The 22,886-nt window shown below is 43.8% G+C and overlaps 1 protein-coding gene across 2 annotated transcripts in view; it reads right to left on the bottom strand.

Annotated features, from left to right (window-relative positions):
* Nucleotides 1-7,779: 7,779 nt before the first annotated feature.
* Nucleotides 7,780-22,886, bottom strand: part of GRIN2C (glutamate ionotropic receptor NMDA type subunit 2C) — a 288,017-nt gene continuing 272,910 nt past the window's right edge. For both annotated transcript variants that reach the window (XM_040331716.1, XM_040331715.1), the window contains exons 12-13: nucleotides 10,835-11,067; nucleotides 7,780-9,362 (exon numbers count right to left, since the gene is read on the bottom strand). In XM_040331716.1, the coding sequence (XP_040187650.1) occupies nucleotides 8,322-9,362; nucleotides 10,835-11,067 (1,274 nt within the window). In that variant the 3' untranslated portion in view covers nucleotides 7,780-8,321. The remainder of the gene's footprint in view (nucleotides 9,363-10,834; nucleotides 11,068-22,886) is intronic.

The raw sequence follows: 22,886 nt of genomic DNA, 5'->3' as shown, positions 1-22,886 counted from the left end.
CTTGGTCTACATGTTTATGGTTGTGAGCCCGAGCTAGCACTCAGTCCTTACTTTTTGGTGGACTATTATACCCACCTGGAGCAATGATCTGTCCCATTTCCCCAATATTACATGGTTTGGGTAAATCTAAAGGAAAGTTGTAGGAGACAATTGTATAATGTATGGCCAACCTTAGTTTTATTCAATGTTTTATGATAACTGTATAAGAATTTTATACATTGCTATATGAGAATTGTATATGCTGGAGTTTTTATGATAAAAAGGTATGGCACTTTTAGAGGAAAGAACCTATAAAGGGTCCTGTAATTGACTGTCCAGGGCTATTTCCCTCAGTGTTTAAAGTGATACTATACACAAAGTGTTAATTTCCATAATTAATTTACATAACTCATATACAGTATATCATTAATTAACCTTTAATGGCAAAGCAAGTGTGATGCACGTTTGGGGCAGGGACTTGTGGTGAGGTCAGTGGCTGGTGAGGAGAAGACGGCGGCGGGTGAAGATTGCTCAGAGGAAGACAGCTCAGAGCTATTTTTTTAATAAAGGACTTGTCAAAAACTGTCTCCTTTTCTTTTTTTTTTTTTTACATTTCACTGCTTTGTTGGTGTACCCAATACCCATTCACATAAGGGGGGCTGGGATCTGGGGGTTCCTTTGTTAAAGGGGGCATCCAGATTCTGATAAGCCCCGTCCCCGCAGACCCCGAAAACCACCAGCCAGGGTTGTCGAGAAGAGGCTTTTGTCCCAGTCAACATGGGGGCAAGGTGATTTGGGGTGGGGGGTGCAGAGCCATGTTGAGGGCATGTGGCGTGGTATGGTTTAGGAGGGGGACGCTCACTCGTTCCCTCCCTTTCCTCACCTACTGGGCGGCATGCTTGGATAAGGGTCTGGTATGGATTTTGGGGGGACCCCATGCCATTTTTCTTTTAAAATTTTGGCATGGGGGTGTTCCCTCCCCAAATACAAAACCAAATTTTTTTGTGAATTCTTTTAGCGACAATCTTTGTTTTACATTCAGCTGTCAGCGGGGAAGCCTGCTGACAACTGATGACTCATCGGTTGTTAAGGACGCGGCGACCGGCTTCCCAACCTGGTCTTTAGGAACCAGCTATATACAGTGAATGGGTAAAAAAAAACAAAAAAACACAAATCCCAAAACGCAGCAAAAGCGCAGTAAAATCTCAGTAAAAACGCAGAAATGCAGAAAGCACATTAAAAACCAATGCAGAAACTCTCAAAAGCAACATACATTAATGTGAATTGAGCCTTAAAGCAATTCTTTAGCAGTCTTATGCTTCAAACAGTGTAAAACAAGGATGTTGTGAATTATACGGGGAGGAAGGAGAAGGCATTTGCGCTAACGTGTGTTATCTTTACCTGTTATCTGAAGATAACAGGTAAAGATAACACATTTTGGCGCAAAACTACTACTCAAACTACTCAAAAATACCCTCTGTAAACAAGCATCTCCCCGCCCTGCCTAGTGACAATGACACTGATCTCCGCTCCATGTAGTCTGCCTAAGCACTAGTTTCAGTGCGAAACGCGTTAGAAGTCGGGTTTTATTTTATGTTGCTGTGATTTGTAGTGCTGTCCTTTTTTTAATAAAGGCTACAATTTTTTCAGAGTGCGTCTGTCCAGAAACAATTTTTGTTCCTGCTAGTCGGAGCGGAGATCAGGGTCATGTGATACACAGCCCATCCCCCCTACAGTAAGAAGCACTCCCTAGGAAACACTTAACCCCTACAGCGCCACCTACCGGTTAACCCCTTCACTGTCAGTGTCATTTTCACAGTACAGTGCATTTTTATAGCACTGTCGCTGTAAAAATGACAATGGTCCCCCAAAAAAATTGTCAAAAGTGTCCGATGTGTCCGCCATAATGTCGCAGTCACGATAAAAATCGCTGATCGCAGCCATTACTAGTAAAAAAATTATTAATAAAAATGCTATAAAACTATGCCCTATTTTGTAGACGCTATAAATTTTGCGCAAACCAATCGATAAACGCTTATTGAGATTTTTTTACCAAACATATGTAGAAGAATACGTATCGGCCTAAACTGAGGGAAAAAAACATTTTATATATTTTTTGGGGATATTTATTATAGCAAAAAGTAAAAAATATTGAATTTTTTTCAAAATTGTCGCTCTATTTTTGTTTAGAGCGCAAAAAATAAAACCGCAGAGGTGATCAAATACAACCAAAAGAAAGCTCTATTTGTGGAAAAAAAAGGACGTAAATTTTGTTTGGGAGCCACGTCGCACGACTGCGCAATTGTCAGTTAAATCGACGCAGTGCCGAATGGCAAAAAGGGGCCTGGTCCTTTAGCAACAAAATGGTCCGGGGCTGAAGTGGTTAAAGTAGAATTATAGGAATTCCTTGGGGACCCCAGGTCACCAGAACTAGTGTCCCCCATTGGAAGATTTCCTCTATTACTTTTCTAGGAACAACCCATAGATTGTGAATTTCTTTAGCTTTCACTTTCAATGATAATGGTAAACAAGACAAATAGAGAGGGTGAATTACCTTAAAGGGGGCACAGACAGCAATATAACCTGAAAATAATTCCAATCCCTCTCCACTCTATCCAAAGCAAAAAAAAAGTAAAACATTCCCTTTAGTTGTTTTTTAACCAATAGGAGGCAATCGCTTAGTTTCATGCATATAAGAATTATATGACAAAAGGTATGGAACCTCCAGAGATAAGAACCTATAAAAGCACCTGTACTTGACTATCTCCTATCAGTGTTTAAAGTGATACTAAACAGAGACGTGTTAATTGCCATAATTCATTCACACAAACTATATATATCATGCCACTGTATTTAAAAAAAAAGTGTCATTTACCACTGTGTATACTGTACGCCCACATATGTGACTATATAGTCATGTGGACTGCACAAAAAGAAAAGGGAAAAAAAGGTGGAAATTAAAAGCTTAAAAGGGAACTAACTGAAATTGGAGCATGCTCAGTAGATGACAACAGCTGGTCTACACAATCTCAGGCTGCAGTGGGAACACAGAGAAGATGGGAGGGACAGCTGAAGGTAGGATCAACCCAGGGGTGGATCCAGGGGGGGCAACGGGGCAATTGCTCCCCCCGATAAAATATTACAGACTCCGAGGGTGAGCGCGCCCCGGGGTAACCAGAGCCGCGTTTGGGACAACTCGCAGCCATTCTAAGCATGAATGACTGCTAAGAAATCTCTGGACTGCGCTCTCCGCCCCCTGTACCTCCCCCAGCTGTATTTCAGCCTCTCTTCTGCAGGCTGCTGCTTGAGTGGGCGGGATGGGGATGTGCCTTTTCCACCGAGATCGCGCTCGTCTGGAAGAGGGAGAGGGTGGTGTGAGTAGCCGCTGAGCAGAGGGAGTCAATTGTATGTTCCTGAAGGTGAGCTCTGCTAGCACTACACACTACACATTGTGTATTTGTTTACAGGCACCTCTATGCTGAGTCTGCTGAGTTACTGCAGCTTAGCATAGAGGTGCTGTTAGCTGACAAATGCATCTTCACACTGACTCATCCCAGAGCAAATGAAAATTACACCCCAGTGTATATGGACAGCATTTAACACCCTGCATAAAGCTACACATACTTACCACTACCATCAATATATCTCATAAACCACCACAATCTAGGTAGCAAATAAATCCCATACAAGATACTGCTGTGGACCAAGGGGGGCTGTTTGTCATAACTAAGGATGAGCTTCAGTTGCATCTTCTTTTCAAGTAGACCAGTGAAAAATGTAACCCATTAAAGCTTAATGGCCCCCTGGTGTATGCCCTCCTGATTCCCCCCGGTGTATGCCCTCACAATCCCCCCCAGTGTATGCCCTCCTGATCCCCCCCTAGTGTAAGCACTCCTGATCCCCCCCAGTGTATGCCCTTCTGAACTCCCCCAGTGTATTCCCTCCGAACCCCCCAGTGTATGCCCTCATGATACCCTCCAGTGTATGCCCTCCCGATCCCTCCCCCAGCGTGTGCCGTTCTGACCCCCCCAGTTACACATAGTCCTTTGCTCTACTGTTCCCTGTATTGTTCCCTGTACACTGCTCTACATCCTACTGACCTCTGTACACTACCCTACCTACTGCTGACCTTTGTACACTACCCTACATACTACTTATTCTGTACACTGCCCTACATCCTACTGACCTCTGTACACTACCCTAACTACTGCTGACCTCTGTACACTGCCCTACATACTACTGACCACATTACACTGTATTATACATTAAATTCCGTTCCGTAAGTAACACCTTATTTTTTGGCAGTGCCCCTCCCGAGACTAGACTCTGGATCCGCCCCTGGATCAACCAGGACTATTACACTTTACTCAAGAGACGAATGCTTTAGTGGCTTTGTGAGTATGAACACTGCTATATAGCAAGTAATACGTTTTTTATAGCTTCTTGTAAGAAAGACCATCACTGCTGCTTTTTCTCCTTGTGCAGGGTGACTGTTCTTGTCCCCACCTCCTCCTGTAGTTTTCTGCATGCATCCTGTAGTGGGTGAGGCCTGCTTGGTCCCTTCCACAGCTCGGCTTTCCACACAGGCTTCGTACAGCACAATGATGATGATGTCACTGCTATGTTTACAAGACAATATCTATACTTGCAAAGACATTTATTTACACAGAATACAAATCCAATGTGTGCACTATTAAGGAATCTACAATGCATCCGGAAAGTATTTACAGCGCCTCACTTTTCCACATTTTGTTATGTTGCAGCCTTATTCCAAAATTGATTAAATTCATTATTTTCCTCAAAATTCCACAAACAATACCCCATAATGACAATGTAAATAAGTATTCACAGCCTTTGCTCAATACTTTGTTGAAGCACCTTTGGCACCAATTGAAGAGTATGATTCTACAAGCTTGGCACACCTATTTTTGGTCAGTTTCTCCCATTCTTCTTTGCAGGACTATGGCCGCCGACTGTATCACGGGAGCGCACCCGCAAACTAACCCCCTTGGGAGAACGCTTCCCAGAAAGGGGGTTAGCTCTTTTGGGGAGGAGCCGAGACAGCCACAGAGGGACCCCAGAAGACGAGGATCGGGGCCCCTCTGTGCAAAACGAGCTGCACAGTGGAGGTATGACATGTTTGTTATTTAATAAAAAAAAAGGAACCTTTACAACCCCTTTAAGGCTATACTAATGATCACAGAGCTGAATGTATCTGTAAATTTTATATAGTAATAATTTATATAATATTCTCACCCAACAACATTAAATACCATATAATTTATTGAAAATTTGAATAATTATACAGGTGAAACTTGAAAAATTTGAATATCGTGCAAAAGTAATATATGAGATAGACTCATTACATGCAAAGCAAGATAGTTCAAGCCGTGATTTGTCATAATTGTGATGATTATGGCTTACAGCTCATGAAAACCCCCAATCCACAATCTCAGAAAATTGGAATATTGTGAAAAGGTGCGATATTCTAGGGTCAAAGTTTCCCACTCTAATCAGCTAATTAATCCATAACACCTGTAAAGGGTTTCTGAGCCTTTAAATGGTCTCTCAGTGTGAGTATTGAGGATTGTCAGGAAAAGGCCATTCAAAAGTGTTGGGGACTTTCACAAGGAGTGGATTGAGGCTGGAGTCAGTGCATCAAGAGCCACCACACACAGACGGATCCTGGACATGGGCTTCAAATGTGGTATTCCTCTTGTCAAGCCACTCCTGAAAAACAAACAACTTCAGAAGCGTCTTACCTGGGCAAAAGAAAAACACACCTGGTCTGTTCTCAGTGGTCCAAAGTCCTCTTTTCTGATGAGAGCAAATTTTGCATCTCATTTGGAAACCAAGGAGCCGGAGTATGGAGGAGGAATGGAGAGGCACAAACTGCAAGATGCTTGAAGGCCAGTGTGAAGTTTCCACAGTCTGTGTTGATTTGGGGAGCCATGTTATCTGCTGGTGTTGGTCCACTGAGCGTCTTTAAGTCCAGGGTCACCGCAGCCGTCTACCAGGAGATTTTAGAGCACTTCATGCTTCCTTTCACAGACAAGCTCTATGGGGATTTTGACTTTATTTTCCAGCAGGACTTGGCACCTGCCCACACTGCCAAAAGCACCAAAACCTGGTTCAATGACCGTGGGATTACTATGCTTGATTGGCCAGCAAACTCACCTGACCTGAACCCATAGAGAATCTATGGGGCATTGCCAAGAGAAAGATGGGAGACATGAGACCGAACAATGCAGAAGAGCTGAAGGCCGCTATTGAAGCATCCTGGTCTTCCATAACATCTCAGCAGTGCCACAGGCTGATCGCTTCCATGCCACGCCGCATTGATGCAGTAATTGCTGCAAAAGGGGCCAAACCAAGTACTGAGTATATATACATGCTTCTACTTTTCAGAGGTCCGATATTGTTCTATGTACAATCCTTGTTTTATTGATTGCATGTAATATTCACATTTTCTGAGATTGTGGATTTGGGATTTTGATGATCTGTAAGCCATAATCATCACAATTATGACAAATCACAGCTTGAACTGTCTTGCTTTGCATGTAATGAGTCTATCTCATATATTAGTTTCACCTTTTAACCACTTAAGACCCGGACCTTTATGCAGGTAAAGGACCTGGCCAGTTTTTGTGATTCAGCACTGCGTCACTTTAACTGACAATTGCGCGGTCGTGCAATGTGGCTCCCAAACAAAATTGGCGTCCTTTTTTTCCCACAAATAGAGCTTTCTTTGGTGATATTTGATCACCTCTGCGGTTTTTATTTTTTGCGCTATAAACAAAAATAGAGCGTCAATTTTAAAAAAAAAATCAATATTTTTTACTTTTTGCCATAATAAATATCCCTCAAAAAGATATAAAAAAATGTTTTCCTCAGTTTAGGTCGATACGTATTCTTCTACCTATTTTTGGTAATAAAGCGTTTATCGACTGGTTTGCGCAAAATTCATAGCGTTTACAAAATAGGAGATAGTTTTATTGCATTTTTATTATTATTTTTTTTTTACTACTAATGGCAACGATCAGCGTTTTTTTCCGGGACTGCCACATTATGGCGGACACATCGGACAATTTTGACACAATTTTGGGACCATTGTCATTTTCACAGCAAACAATGAAAATGCTATAAAAATGCATTGTTAACTGTGAAAATGACAATTGCAGTTTGGGAGTTAACCACTAGGGGGCGCTGTAGGGGTTATGTGTGACCTCATATGTTTTTCATATGTGACCTCACTGTAGGGGGGCAGGGCTGGACGTGTGACGTCATTGATCGTGCTTCCCTATATTAAGGAACACACGATCAATGAAGCTGCCACTGTGAAGGACGTTCTTCAGCTCCGGGGACCGATCGCGGGACTCCCACGGCTGGGCAATAAAGAGGATGTACAGGTACGTGCTTGTGCCCAGCCGTGCCATTCTGCCGACGTATATCTGCAGGAGGCGGTTCTTAAGTGGTTAAGTTGCATTAGTGAAATAAATGAACTTTTGCACGATATTCAAATTTTTCGAGTTTCACCTGTATGATGGCAGTTGTGTATTAGGTAGCTGCCAAACAGTCTATTTCACACAACATATACATACAACAATAGCTTCTTCACGCATCATTTCAAGCACTTCAATGTAACCCTTTAAGGCCCAGATATTGCCCAATCACAGGTCTAAGAAGATAATTATCCAACGTTCATGGATACATTTACACACCAGACAATTTGCTGCATTCTTACAAAACCACATAAAAGTATGTACAAACATTATTTGTACAATAATAAGGAGTACTCAATGACATGAAGGCATTTTATTTAGGGCAGGCATTTTGTAAACATTACTGGATAAAACCAGAATATTGTGTTTCTCCTATAGATCTGTGCAGTTCTCAGATCATTGCATTGAGTTATTGCTGCTAAACTATCAGATGAAACACAAAATCATCTCAGTAAAATAGATTTTTTTGTGGACAAGCAGGACCAGGGGGCAACCTAATAAGAAAAAAAAAACACTGCATATTTTAAAAACACACTGGGCCCTCAGGACGAATGCAGGGGAATACATATAGTTTAATATCTGAAAACATGTTGGATAGAATATACCACTTTGTAAATAACATTAATACATCTTTAATAGGCAAATTTGATGTTAAGTGACAGGGTATCAATGTTGAAATTTTATCAGTACCATTGATAATGTTGCTTAATTTTTTTTGAACAGATATACAGTGTCTGTACCACCTGTACCTGAGCTTCAGCAGCATCCATTATTGCATCCATTAAAACTGGTATAGTCGTTATTGCCATTTTTGATAAGAACACCCATTTTATTCCAGTTTTACACTTCTGATTCCCTGCTAATTCTCTTCCATGTTTCAGTTGGGTGGTGTGTTCTTGATCTTTCAGTTGGAAATGTCCCTAAAGGAAAAGGGGTAGGCTTCCTTCTACTTCTTGTCTTGCTGTGACAAACAGTCCTCCCTACAGATGCTATGCTGTAAGCATTATGATGGTCTCTGTGGCTTAGCGTGGCTGGCTTGGCACATGTAGAGATTGGGCCAGCAAAGCATGCTTCCTGTTGGGAGGGTTTACAGTGAACTGGGCTAAGCCATTTTCTCCCTTTTTGTTCAAAAGGAGGACTATTGCTGCATAAAAAGCAGACTTGATTGCTATGAGGGAGGGAACAGTACGATGGGCACCCACAATGTTGGTGTAATCTCCAGTCCTTTTTGTTAAATGAATCACATAGCAAGATATGTCGTCTTGGTTGGCTGGGGATAGGGGAATGACACCAAGAACTACAGTGAGGAACTGCTGTTGTGGATGTAGCGGGCACTCTTTCCAATAGTTCCCATCTCTTGCATGCTGAAAGCTGGGATGTTTCACAGTTTCCACTTGCAGCACCAGGCTCTGTTCTCCGAACACTTTCATTAAGGGTAGTGATAGCCATTGGTGGCATAGTATCTGGACTAAGACAAGTATTTATAATTGTGGGCTTGAGATCTGTTTCTTCTCTTGGAGAGCATGTGACTTGGGTTGATCGGAGAGTAGGAGAAACAAGTGATATATTCTTAGATGGGGCTACAGTTACTATCGGTTTTGAAGTGACAGCATAATGAGGGGATGAATTGGCCTGTAATTGTTGTTGTGTACCTTGCACAGAGAAGACAGCTTGCAAACTTTCACTTCTTTGTCTCCAAGTACGTAGTGCATGTGATGCAGTCTCCAGGGACCCACCAACAGCAGAGGAGGAAACAAGATCCTTGGCTGTCTGCAGAACCCTTAAAACATTGACGGGTACCGGAGTTCCTGTTACATCAGGCTCAGGACAAGCGGGGCCATGAGATGGACTCTGAACACCTCGAAAACAACTATATATACCCTAAAAAAAAAAAAAAAACAGATATTAAGAATTATGTTGAATTAAATGTTTTTGCTAGACAAAGTCTCCTAGAAAAAATATGTCAGTTTACAGTCAGCACTGAGCACAATAACCTTTTTTTTATTATTTAAAGTACCTTTTTTTAATGGAAACACTCTGAAACGGAAAGTTAATAGCGCATGCATGCATACCTTGAAATTGATTTTAGGGACTAGAATAGTCCACTGGGTTGGCATAAGGCCAATGTGGTGCCTACGAGTATATTTAAAAAGGGATCAAAGTCTTAAACTAACAGGTCTATAGTTACTTGGTAAACTTCTATAGTTGGGAAGATACAGGAGAGTTTAATAAAAGACCAAAAAATATTTCATGTAACAGACAGCATGGATTCATGAAAGACTGAATTTGCCAGACAAATCTGATTTCTTTTTATGAGAAGGTAAGCAAAACTTTGGACTGAGGGGTGAAAAAAAGTGCATTAAAAAAAAAATCTTAATTTCTGCTTTTAGTTACTCAGCAGCTTATTACATGTTTCTAAATTTCCAACGGACATGTTTTCCACAGTATCTTGTGCCTCTCCCCATTCCACAAAGTTGTGAAAAGGTTTTTTACTGTCAGGACCGGGATCTGATCCCACAACCTCTGCTGTGTCTGGCAGTAGCTCTCCTTGCTGAGCCACCTGAGATGTTAGACGCCATCTTGTCTGAACCCTTGGACAATCTTGTACCTTGTTTCTGTGAACCTTGAAAACCTTGTTCCTCCAACAAGCTACCTATTTAAGCCATGCCTTTGAACTTCCTTTTGCCAGGATACTGTGCTCTCTCCAGCTGATATCTTGCTCCTTTGCGTACCCGCAGCAGTTCTGATCTCGACTAACTATCATTACCAACCTTTGGCTTGTTCCTCGACTCCGCTTCCGCTTGTTTTCAACTTGCAACCACTTGTTACTGACCTTTGGCTTGATTACTGACCACACTTCTGCTTTATCCCTACCTGCTATATTTGCTACTGGACCCCACCTTGCTCACTTCCTAGTGAGGCAATCCTGAGGACCGTAACCTAGTACAAACAAGCAGAGTAACCCATCTCCACCATCAGAAGCTCTAGAAAGTCCAGTCAGTGCTTAGAACCCGCACCTCAGGTGAACCTGCATCTTCTGCCAGAGTGACCTGCTTGTTTTAATGAAGCTGGTTGATGGGACCCTCTCTACTGCTAAAACTACTGCTCACTGATCATGACCCCTGACATACTCTCTTAATAAGTCAGTTATGCTTGTAAATGTCAACCTGAGCTACTACACACTGTGGTCAACAGACTTTGTTCAACCACATGGGAAATACAACAATATTTTATGACATTTTGTTGAATACGTGCTAAACAATATATATAAAAAGAGAAGATACTGTATGTATATAATAACACTGTTCATTTAAAAACCTAATTTGAAGTCTGTGACTTTTTTTCAGGCTTACCCGACTGATTCCAAGCAGGCTCTGCTCCACACAAGGTCTGGGTACACAGTGTCTCATCCTCCAGTACACAAGGTGTTCCCATGAGAAGACCAACAGGCTTAAACCCATAGCAACCAACAGCATGTAGAAGACTCCAGCCATGTTATCAATGTCCAGTTTACTGCTTACAGCTTCATTCTTCTCATTCTGACATATCCCAGATAACCACACTGTCTCCAGTCTCTGAGTTTCACCTTATACAAAACATTCATAAATTTGTTAGATCTTTAGCTGTCAATAAATATTCACATAGATCAAAATAAAAAATAAAAAAATAAAAAAACACACTTTCATCTGATTCAACCTTTAGAGCCAGTTCACAATGGGGCAACCTGGGATCCGACTTGAAGTTGCCCCAAGTCATCCCAAGTCGTGTGGTTGAGAAAATCAATGGAAGTGAATAGAGCCATCTTAATACACACTACTGAAGTCGCTCCGACTTCAGAAAAGGTTTCTGTACTACTTCAATCCGACTTGTAGGCAACTTGTACCCATTGATTTCAATGGAAGTTGCCTCAGAAGTCTGATCACTGTCTTAACTGAAGCAACAATACAGGAAGATAACATACATTTCTCAGGCAAATCCCTCCCTCCCTCCCACAGAGCTGATTGTTGTTTGATTGGCCACTGGAAAGCCTCCTGTCCTGGAGGTGACTTGAAGTTGCCTTGTAAGTTGCCTGATGATTCATACTTAAGTTGTGTCCAAGTTGCCTCCCAAAGTCGTGCTGGAAGTCATGTTGCCCCAGTGTGAACCGCATACCTCCCAATTTTCTGAGATGGGAATGAGGGACATCTATCAGCAAAAGTATGCAGGCATAGGACACACCCCTTGCCACGCCCCCGTAAAGGAGAATTGTACAAACAATAAAACCCACAAGTGATTTTTTATGACCACTATTTCTTTATATTGGCTTTTGGAATTTACAAATGCAGCAATTTAGAAATCAGATGAAAAGTTTACCACTGGGAAACACTTTTTGATAGATAAAAAGTGCATTTTATATACAACTATATGGATCAGACCAAAATGAGGGACGAATGAGGGACAGAGGGACAAATCCTATCCCCAGCCAAATCAGGGACAGTCCCTCGAAATCAGGGACAGTTGGGAGCTATGCAACCGGCTCTCATAGTTGTGGCCCTCTGACCGAGAGAGATATGCATCACATAAACACGCGACAAGACTTACAACATAAATAGACCTGAAGTGTGCCTTGGTGGTCTGGTCAGTATGCCAAGAAAAGGGGGCATACCCAAGGTAAGTAATGGGTAGTTAATTAAAGAAGAATATGCTGAGAAGTGTCCTGAAAAAGGGAAGGGCGGGATGGTGTCGAATGCGATTAAATGCGCAGACTCACGGACATGAGGTGAGCTGGGAAGAGTCGACCCAGTGACGTGTAGTACCGCACACTGAACCGACAAAGAGCATGTGTAAGTGGGCTGCTTAAATACCCTCTGGGCTCCTCCAATAAACTCAGGCCACCATATTGGCCTTCTAATTTAACAAACTCAAACTGTAGTTTAGAGAAATGCAATACAAAACCCCATGGGCAACCCCAGGGAAAATCCTCCCTGACCCTTAGAGGCAGTCAAATCAATTCCCCAGGTTAAATATCTAAAACACTATACTTTACATCCGTAGATACCATTGATACTAAGAAAAGCATCCAGTTTATGTTTAGATTATGTTATTGATTTTGACATTACTATTTTAAGTAATAGGACATTCCACATCTGAACCTCAGCTAAATAATTCTTACCTCAACTACCTCCTTCCTATACTCCATACATAGATAATTGCCCCCTTTCAATAAAAAGATAAAAATATAAAGTGTAAATAACCCTTTCACCACCAGAATCATTTTTTTTCTTCCATTTTGTGCACAAATACTAAAAAACACGTGTGCAGGAATATGCACTTAAACCCCTATTATATATAACTTCCAAATATTATATATTTTCTGAAAGCAGAGACCCTGAAGAATAAAATGGTAGTATTTGCAGTTTTGTACTATATTTGTACTATATTATTTTTTTTGTAAAATACACTCAAATAAACTTTAGTTGCACACAAACACATAAAAATTTATATTTATTTGGTAAAATACAGTAGATGAAGATATGTCCAGTAAATAAATAACAAATATGTTTGTGCGCACATGCATTTGTGTTTGTATGTATGTGGAGGTGAGGGCCATAGAGGTTCCAGGCCTGTAGCAGGCCTGGGACAGATGAGCCTGGGTGGGGGTCAGGAAGGGGGTGGCCTGAGTACATGTAAAAGTGATTATATATATATATATATATATATATATATATATATATAGTAATGTTTGGGGGACCAGCTTGATCGCAGGACACAGGCCTCTTAAATAAAAACTGAGGTTTATTAAACTTAAATGGCTTAGCAGCAGCAAAAAACAAAAGAAATAACAGTCTCACCGACTTGTACAGCTCAGAACTGCTATCGCAGTTAAACAGTCCTTCTAGGTAAGTCCTTCAGTAGCAGGTTTTTAGGCAGGACACTGCCAAGTCCTTTCACAGCTTTTCACAGCTTTTCATAGCTTCCACAGCTTTCCTTGTCCACCATTCACCATGCATTGGACTCTCCTACACTCCTCCTCTCTCACCTGCACTTCCTGTCTGCTTTAAACTACTTCCTTAGACAGGTGCATTAACCCTTTCCATTCCCTTAAAGGCACCACAGTCCAAACAGAGGGGAAATATAACGTCCTTCCAGGACCCAGCCACGGCGTCCTGTACATATCCCCCCCCCTGTGCCCCAACGCCAAGGAGGTGGAGGCAACAATGGAGCTCAAACAATGGACTCGGGAGAGGGCATCTGCATTTTGATGCAGTCTCCTGGGCCTATGCTCCACTACAAACCTAAATTCTTGGAGCGCCAGGAACCAACGTGTAATCCTGGCATTAGTCCCTTTACCCTGCCTCATCCATGTTAAAGGGGCATGATCAGAAATGAGCCTAAACTTCCTCCCCAAGAGGTAATACCTGAGGGACTCCAGAGCCCACTTAATGGCCAGACAATCTCTTTCAATTATAGCGTAGTTTTTCTCCGCTGGTGTCAACTTCCTACTGAGGAAGACTACTGGGTGCTCCTCACCATGAACAACCTGTGATAATACAGCTCCCAATCCTACATCGGAAGCATCAGTTTGGACAACAAACTCTTCTGAAAAATTGGGCGCTATCAAGACAGGGTGTTGGCACAGTGCTGACTTGAGCTCCAAAAAAGTCTTCTCAGCGTCTGCATTCCACTCCACCATGACCGATTTCCGACCCTTAGTCAGATCGGTCAATGGAGCCGCCAATGTGGCAAAGTTGGGTACGAACCTCCTGTAGTATCCCACCATGCCCAGGAATGCACGTACCTGCTTTTTTGTGAGGGGGCGGGGCCAACTCTTTATAGCCTCTACCTTGCTGACCTGAGGTTTCGCCACCCCTCTACCCACGATATAGCCCAGGTATTTCACCTCCTCCATTCCCAAAGCACATTTTTCAGGGTTTATTGTAAACCCCTCCTTCCAGAGAGAGTCCAGTACTGCCTGGACTTTGGGCAAGTGTGACTCCCAGTCTCTGCTAAAAATGACTATGTCGTCCAAGTACACTGAGGCATACTCTCGATGAGGTCGTAAAATCCTATCCATTGCTCGCTGGAACGTGGCTGGAGCAGTTTGCAGTCCAAAAGGCATTCGTTTGTACTGAAAACTCCCCTCTGGGGTAGAAAAAGCAGTTTTCTCCTTAGCAGCTCTAGTTAATGGGATTTGCCAATACCCCTTGGTAAGGTCTAATGTTGTGATATACCTGGCTGGACCTAGTCTCTCAATAAGTTCATCTACCCGGGGCATGGGGTAGGCATCAAACCGTGAAACCTCATTAAGTTTCCGGAAATCATTGCAGAATCGCAGAGTCCCGTTGGGCTTTGGTACCAACACAATCGGGCTCGACCACTCACTCTGCGATTCCTCAATGATCTCCAGGTCTAGCATCTTCTTACTTCCTCTGAAACGGCCTTCCTTTGAGCCTCTGGGATGCGGTAGGGCCTGACAAAAACTTTGACTCCAGGTTCCGTGATAATATCATGCTCTATGATACTAGTTAGCCCTGGCAAGTCTGAAAACTTCTCTTTATTTCTCTGCAAGAACTCCTTTGCCTGCTGACTTTGGTATTTAGATAGGGTATTTGCTACTTGGACACTCCCCACCCCAACCTGTGGCTCAAGTCTTGCACTAGCCAGGGAGGTCACCGGTTCCCTGTCTGTCCAGGGCTTTAACAAGTTGACATGATATATCTGATACGGTTTCCTCTTGCCTGGCTGGTGGACTCTATAATTGACCTCTCCATCTTTTTCCACAACCTCAAAGGGTCCTTGCCACCTGGCTAAGAACTTACTTTCCACAGTGGGAATTAGCACCGCTACTCGATCCCCCACTTGGAAGTGCCTTATTTTAGCAGCCCTGTTATAGACCCGTCGTTGAGCCTCCTGGGCCTTTTGCAAATGCTCTTTGACTAGCGGCATCACGGTTTGGATCCTTTCCTGCATTTGGGAGACATATTCCAGGACACTCTTATGCTGAACAGGTTCACTTTCCCATTCCTCTTTAACCACGTCAAGAAGTCCGCGAGGTCTCCGCCCATATACCAACTCAAAGGGCGAAAACCCCGTGGAGGCCTGGGGCACTTCCCGGATAGCAAACAGGAGAGCTGGTAACAGGCAGTCCCAATCTTTCCCATCCCTTTGTACCACTTTCTTGAGCATAGACTTAAGGGTCTTATTAAAGCGTTCCACCAACCCGTCCGTTTGGGGATGGTAGACCGATGTGCGTAGCTGTTTAATCCGGAACAGCTTGCACACATCGGCCATAACCCTTGACATAAACGGGGTACCCTGGTCTGTGAGTATTTCCTTGGGGAAACCAGTCCGTGTAAACATCTGGAATAATTCCCGGGCAATGGCCTTTGAGGAGGTATTCCGCAGGGGTAGCGCCTCAGGATATCGGGTGGCATAGTCAAGAATCACCAATATGTAGGAGTGACCTCGAGCTGACTTTACCAAGGGACCCACTATATCCATGGCTATCCTCTCGAATGGGACCTCAATTATGGGCAGAGGGACCAAAGGGCTCTGAAAATGAGTCACCGGAGCGGTCAACTGACAGGTGGGACAAGAGGCACAGTATCTCTTTACCTCTGCTTTCAGACCTGGCCAGTAAAACCGGTCGGTGATCCGTGCCTCCGTTTTTTCAACTCCCAGGTGTCCCCCCTAACACATCGTCATGGGCCAGGTCCAGAACCTTTCGTCTATATTGTTGGGGTACCAACAATTGCTCTACCACATTTTCTCTCTCCTTGGTAACCTTGGTAACCCGATACAGCAATTCATTATATATTGCAAAGTGTGGCCACCTCTCATTCGCACCTGGCTCTTGGGGAACCCCATTTACTACTACAACCTGTTCCCGTGCATGGGCCAAAGTGGGGTCCTGCATCTGAGCAGTCCCAAATGCCCCCTGGGGAACACCCAAATCTGGCAGCGCAGGGGTAGTGTTTTGGTAGGTCTGTGGACCACATATCTTGACATCCTCAATAGTATCAACACTACTTTCATCACCATTAACCCAATCATTAGCATTTTCCTCATCTGGGTCCACATTAACGTTTGGCAGTTCAGGGTTATCCCTCTCAGCAGCAGGAACAGGGGGGCTAGTTTCTCCCCAGTCTCTGAATTGTTCTTTTTGTTCCCACAGTTTTGTAAACAATGGACAGTCTCGTCCTATTATAACATCATGCACCAAGTTCTTTACCACCCCCACCTCTTGAGTAACAGTGCCACATGCTGAGGAGATAGACAACGTGATGAGCGGGTACTCTCTAGTGTCCCCGTGAATGCATACCACCTCGTAAAGTTTTTCTTACCGGACCGATCTTCCCAATCACTCTAGGATGAACCAGGGTTACCATGCTTCCAGAGTCCAACAAAGCCCGGGCAGGGAGGTGGTTTACTTGGACTTCACACTCAAACTTTTCCTCATCCAGGTCGAGGTGTGTGGTGCACACTTTACGGGCACAAAAGGACCCCCTCTGAAGAAGCCCGCATTCCATGGGCTCCTCTTGCAGTGGGCAGTGTGCCCGGGTATGACCCCAGGAATGACATCGCCAACATTGTACATCCCCTCCTCTCCGAACAGGAACAGAACGCTGAGGAGGTGACTCTTGGCCTTCCGGGGTGTTTGTCCCAGGGCTCCTTGGAACATCCTTTCGAAGGGCAGCAGTTGGTCGAACAGGCCATGGCAGACTAGGCCCTATGTGCTTGGTAGGTCCGAGCAGGTCCTCCACCACTGTATATCGTTCCACCATCTCAACAAGGAGGTTTGCTGTTTTGGGGTCTCCATGGCTGACCCACCGTTGGAGGTCATCTGGCAGGGACCTCAGGTATCGGTCCAGCACGACCCGCTCCACGATTTGGGGGCCAGACAACACCTCAGGCTGCAGCCATTTTTTTACTAGTTGCACCAGGTCATGCATTTGAGACCGGGGTGGCCGATCTGGACGATATTTCCATTGGTGTACACGTTGGGCCCGAACGGCCGTAGTCACCCCCAGACGAGCCAGAATTTCTGCCTTTAGCTTTTGATAGTCTTTAGCATCATCTGGTGGCAGGTCAAAGTAGGCTTTTTGAGGATCTCCAGTGAGAAAAGGAGCAATGAGGCCGGCCCACTGGTCCTGAGACCATCCTTCTCTCTCCGCTGTCCTCTCAAACGTAGCAAGAAATGCCTCTACATCATCGCTCAGGGACAATTTCTGTAGAAAATGGCTTGCCCTCACAGTCACCTGGTTGCCAGGGGCAACAGCCGCTGGCTCCTGAACCTGAGACAGCTGCTGCACTGCTTCCTATAAGGCAGTCATCTGAGCCTGCATAACCCCTTGCTGGGCTGCTTGCTGGGCTGCTAACTGGGCCACCAACAGGCGAGTATTTTCTTGCTGCAGAGCCAGCGCCTCTTTGTGGTAAGTTTGCGCTTGTATGTTAGCCAGGGTCAGCTGTTTAATTAGCTCCTCCATTGCTTCAACTTTCAATGTTTGTGCAGCTTTAACCCAGGACATAAATTCAATGTACTGTCCCTTTAAATGTCAGTTCAATATAAAGTCCAATGCAAAAGAAAAAAAAAACGTTTTGTTTTTTTTCTCTCTTCTTATGCCTGTTATTCTGTCCTGCCCGCATTCGAGCACCAGTGTAATGTTTGGGGGACCAGCTTGATCGCAGGACACAGGCTTCTTAAATCAAAACTGAGGTTTATTAAACTTAAATGGGTTAGCAGCAGCAAAAAACAAAAGAAATAACAGTCTCACCGACTTGTACAGCTCAGAACTGCTATCGCAGTCAAACAGTCCTTCTTTGTAAGTCCTTCAGTAGCAGGTTTTTAGGCAGGACACTGCCAAGTCCTTTCACAGCTTTTCACAGCTTTTCATAGCTTCCACAGCTTTCCTTGTCCACCATTCACCATGCATTGGACTCTCCTACACTCCTCCTCTCTCACCTGCACTTCCTGTCTGCTTTAAACTACTTCCTTAGACAGGTGCGTTAACCCTTTCCATTCCCTTAAAGGCACCACAGTCCAAACAGAGGGGAAATATAACGTCCTTCCAGGACCCAGCCACGGCGTCCTGTACAATATATATATATATATATATATATATATATATACACACACACACACACACACATACTTACATACTCACCAGCCACTTTTTTAGGTACACCTGTTCAATTGCATGGTAACAAAAATTGCTAATCAGCCAATTACATAGCAGCAACTCAATGCATTTAGGCATCTAGACGTGGTGAAAACAACTTGCTGAAGTTCAAACTGAGCATCAGAATGGAGAAGAAAGGGGATTTAAGTGACTTTGAATGTCACATGGTTGTTGGTGCCAGACGGGCCGGTCTGAGTATTTTAAAAACTGCTGATCTACTGGGATTTCCACGTACAACCATCTCTATGGTTTACAGAGAATGGTCCAAAAAAGAGAAAATATCCAGTGAGTGCCAGTTGGGTAGAAGGAAATAGCTTGTCAGAGGTCAGAGGAGAATGGACAGACTGGTTTGAGATGATAGAAAGGCAACAGTAACTCAAATAACCACTCATTACAACCAAGGTATGAAGAATACCATCTCTGAACGCCCAACTCATTGAACCTTCAATCAGATGGGCTACAGCAGCAGAAGACCACACTATGTGCCACTCCTGTCAGCTAAGAACAAGAAACTGAGGCTACAATTTGCCCAGGCTCAGCAAAATTGTACAATAGAAAGTTAGAAAAATGTTCCCTGGTCTGATGAGTTTGATTTCACCTGCGACATTTAGATGATAGGGTCACAATTTGGCATAAACAACATTAAAGCATGGATCCATCCTGCCTTGTCTCAATGGTTCAGGCTGGTGGTGGTGTAATGGTGTGGGGGATATTTTCTTGGCACACTTTGGGACCCTTAAACCAACTGAGCATTGTTTAAAATGCCACGGCCTACCTGAGTATTGTTGCTGACCATGTCCATCCCTTGATGGCTACAGTGTACCCGTCTTCTGATGACTACTTCCAGCAGGATAATACACCATGTCACAAAGCTCAAATCATCTCACCACTGGACAATGAGGTCACTGTACTCCAATGGCCTCCACAGTCACCAGATCTCAATCCACTAGTCCACCTTTGGGATGTGGTGGAAGGGGAGATTTGCATCATGGATGTGCAGCCGAAAAATCTGCAGCGACTGCATAATGCTATCATGTCACTATGGACCAAAATCTCAGGAATGTTTCCAACACCCTATTGAATCTATGTCACAAAGAATGAAGGCAGTTCTGAAAGCAAAAGGGGGTCCAACGTGGTACTAGCAAGGTCTACCCAATAAAGTGGCCGGGGTGTGTATATATATAAATGCAAAGCAGGATCGAGATTGGGCTCACATAAATATAAGGGGGTGCTGGGGGGGATCCTGCAGCACAGAAGGTTTTTTTACCTTGATTTCCTGTACACACGACCGCTTTTCGTTGGGAATCCCGGCCGTGTGTATGCTCTATCGCAGTTTTTCCGACAGGAAAACGGACGGTTCTCTTTTTTCCCCATCAGGAAAAAATCCTGGCAGGAAAACCGTTCGTCTGTATGGTTTTCCGACGGGCAAAAAAACGCGCAAATGCTTGGAATCAAGTATGAGACGGGAACGTTCGTTCTGGTAAAACTAGCGTTCGTAATGGAGATAGCACATTCGTCACGCTGTAATGGACTGAAAACCATGAAGACTGAAAAGCACGAAGACTGAAAAGCGCTAATTATTTCTCAAACTTTTACTTACACAAAGATTTTTAAAAAGCAGCCCAAAGGGTGGCGCCGTTGGAATGGAACTTACCCTTTATAGTGCTATTGTACTTCACCGCGCTTTGGATGGGTGGACTTTAGTCTGAGCGTGTGTATGCAAGGCAGGCTGAGAGGAATTCTGTTGGGAAACCGTTGGTTTATTATCTGACAGAAAAAACGGTTGTGTGTACTAGGCATGAGGCTTAGAATGCACGAAAGTGGTTGTAGACCCATATACACAGTGAAGTGACTGGCCTCATACATAGGTTGCACCTATTTATCTCTAGTCATCTTTTCCCTACATCCATTCAAAGTGCAGAATTTACACAGGATCTCTCAGCTCTGAAAAGAAGGGGTAGAAAGCTTTAGTTACATCAGTGGAGAGCTCTGAGGGCAATGCTTCTGCTATACCTATCGTGGGAGAACAATTTTACATTACATTTCATCTGCCACTTAAAGCGGGGTTTCACCCTATCGACGAAAAAAAAACATTTTTTTTTTATTTTACCATAAAATCAGGCATTGTAGCGCGAGCTACAGTATGCCTGTCCCGAATTTTTTACCCCCGTACTCACCTTGTTCTCGTAGATTGAAGATACCGGGGAATGGGCATGCCTATGGAGACGGAGGATGATTGACGGCCGGCTCTGGCGCGTCACGCTTCTCCGGAAATAGCCGAAATAGGCTTGGTCTTCACGACGCGTGCGCATAGCCTGTGCGCAGGCGCCGTGAAGAGCCGAGACCTACTCCGGCTGTCTTCGGGGAGAGTGACGTGCCAGGGCCGGCCGTCAATCATCCTCCCTCTCCATAGGCACGCCCATTCCCCGCGGGAGCCGAAAAATACGATCTACGAGAACAAGGTGAGTCCGGGGTTAAAAAAATCGGGACAGGCATACTGTAGCTCGCGCTACAATGCCTGTCTCGATGGTAAAATGTGTCGGGGGGGGGGTGAACTACCGCTTTAACTGCTCATGCTGCCATTATGTCATGTTAAGGTTCTTTAGTAATTTTTCACTTGCATGGTAGGTTTTAATACATTTATAAAATCTTATGACATCTGCAAAAATGGCTGCATACTTTTTTTTCCAATTCACTGGCTCGCTTACAAGAAGATTGAAAAGAATTGAGGTCAACACTGATTCTTGAAGAACATCAATCCATTTTGGATACATTTTATTTAAAACTGATTGTCTTTTGTTCTTTAACCATGTAGATACATCAGATGCTTGTGTAGTCCACGCAGCCTTGAGAACTTCACTAAATTATTACAAGGAACAGTATAAAGCAGTTTTGCAAAATCACATACAGTAAATAGCACTTCACTTCCATACTGTATGTGAATATCTATGGGGAACTGCAGGTACAGTGGGGATCGAAAGTTTGGGCACCCCAGGTATAAAATTTGTATTAATGTGCATAACGAAGTCAGGGAAAGATGGAAAAATCTCCACTTTACACTTTCAAAATTACAGAAAACAAAAAAATGGCGTCTGCAAAAGTTTGAGCACCCTGCAGAATTTATAGCATGCACTGCCCCCTTTGCAAAGCTGAGACCTGCCAGTGTCATGGATTGTTCTCAATCATCATCTGGGAAGACCAGGTGATGTCAATCTCAAAGGTTTTAAATGCCCAGACTCATCTGACCTTGCCCCAACAATCAGCACCATGGGTTCTTCTAAGCAGTTGTCTAGAAAACTGAAACTGAAAATAGTTGAAGCTCACAAAGCTGGAGAAGGCTATAAGAAGATAGCAAAGCGTTTTCAGATGTCAATATCCTCTGTTTGGAATGTAATTAAGAAATGGCAGTCATCAGGAACAGTGTAAGTTAAAGCAAGATCTGGAAGACCAAGAAAAATATCAGACAGAACAGCTCGCAGGATTGTGAGAAAAGCAATTCAAAACCCACGTTTGACTGCACGATCCCTCCAGAAAGATCTGGCAGACACTGGAGTTGTGGTACACTATTCCACTACATGGAAGAGTCATCAGAAGAAAACCTCTTCTACGTCCTCACCACAAAAATCAGCGTTTGAACTTTGCAAATGAACATATAGACAAGCCTGATGCATTTTGGAAACAAGTTCTGTGGACCGATGAGGTTAAAATATAACTTTTTGGCCGGAATGAGCAAAGGTACGTTTGGAGAAGAAAGGGCACAGAATTTAATGAAACGAACCTCTGTCCAACTGTTAAGCATGGGGGTGGATCAATCATGCTTTGGGGTTGTATTGCAGCCAGTGGAACAGGGAACATTTCATGAGTAGAAGGAAAAATGGATTAAGCCCAGGTTCACACTGGGTACGATTCGCTTTGATTTGAGATGCGATTTCACATGTGAAATCGCATCTCAAATCGGCGGCATTTGCCGGCAATGGCCCCATCCTAATCGCTGCGACGCCGCATGCACCGATTTCAAAAAGTAGTTCCTGTACTACTTTTTGCGATTTCGGGCCGCGATTTACATTGACATCTGTGCAGGAACCTGCACAGATGTCTCTTAAATCGCGGCCGAAATCGGGACTGCCAGAGGGAGTGAAATCGTGCGAGTTCAGCTGAACTCACACGGCTTCACTCCCGCAGCCCAGTGTGAACCAGGGCTGAATAAAATTTCAGCAAATTTTGGATGGTAACTTGATGCCATCTG

The sequence above is a fragment of the Rana temporaria genome, chromosome 12 (assembly GCF_905171775.1).
Source record: "Rana temporaria chromosome 12, aRanTem1.1, whole genome shotgun sequence".
In the NCBI taxonomy this organism is placed as follows: Eukaryota; Metazoa; Chordata; class Amphibia; order Anura; family Ranidae; genus Rana; species Rana temporaria.
Note: the sequence above shows the minus strand (reverse complement) of the source record. Positions and strands in the feature narration are given on the sequence as shown.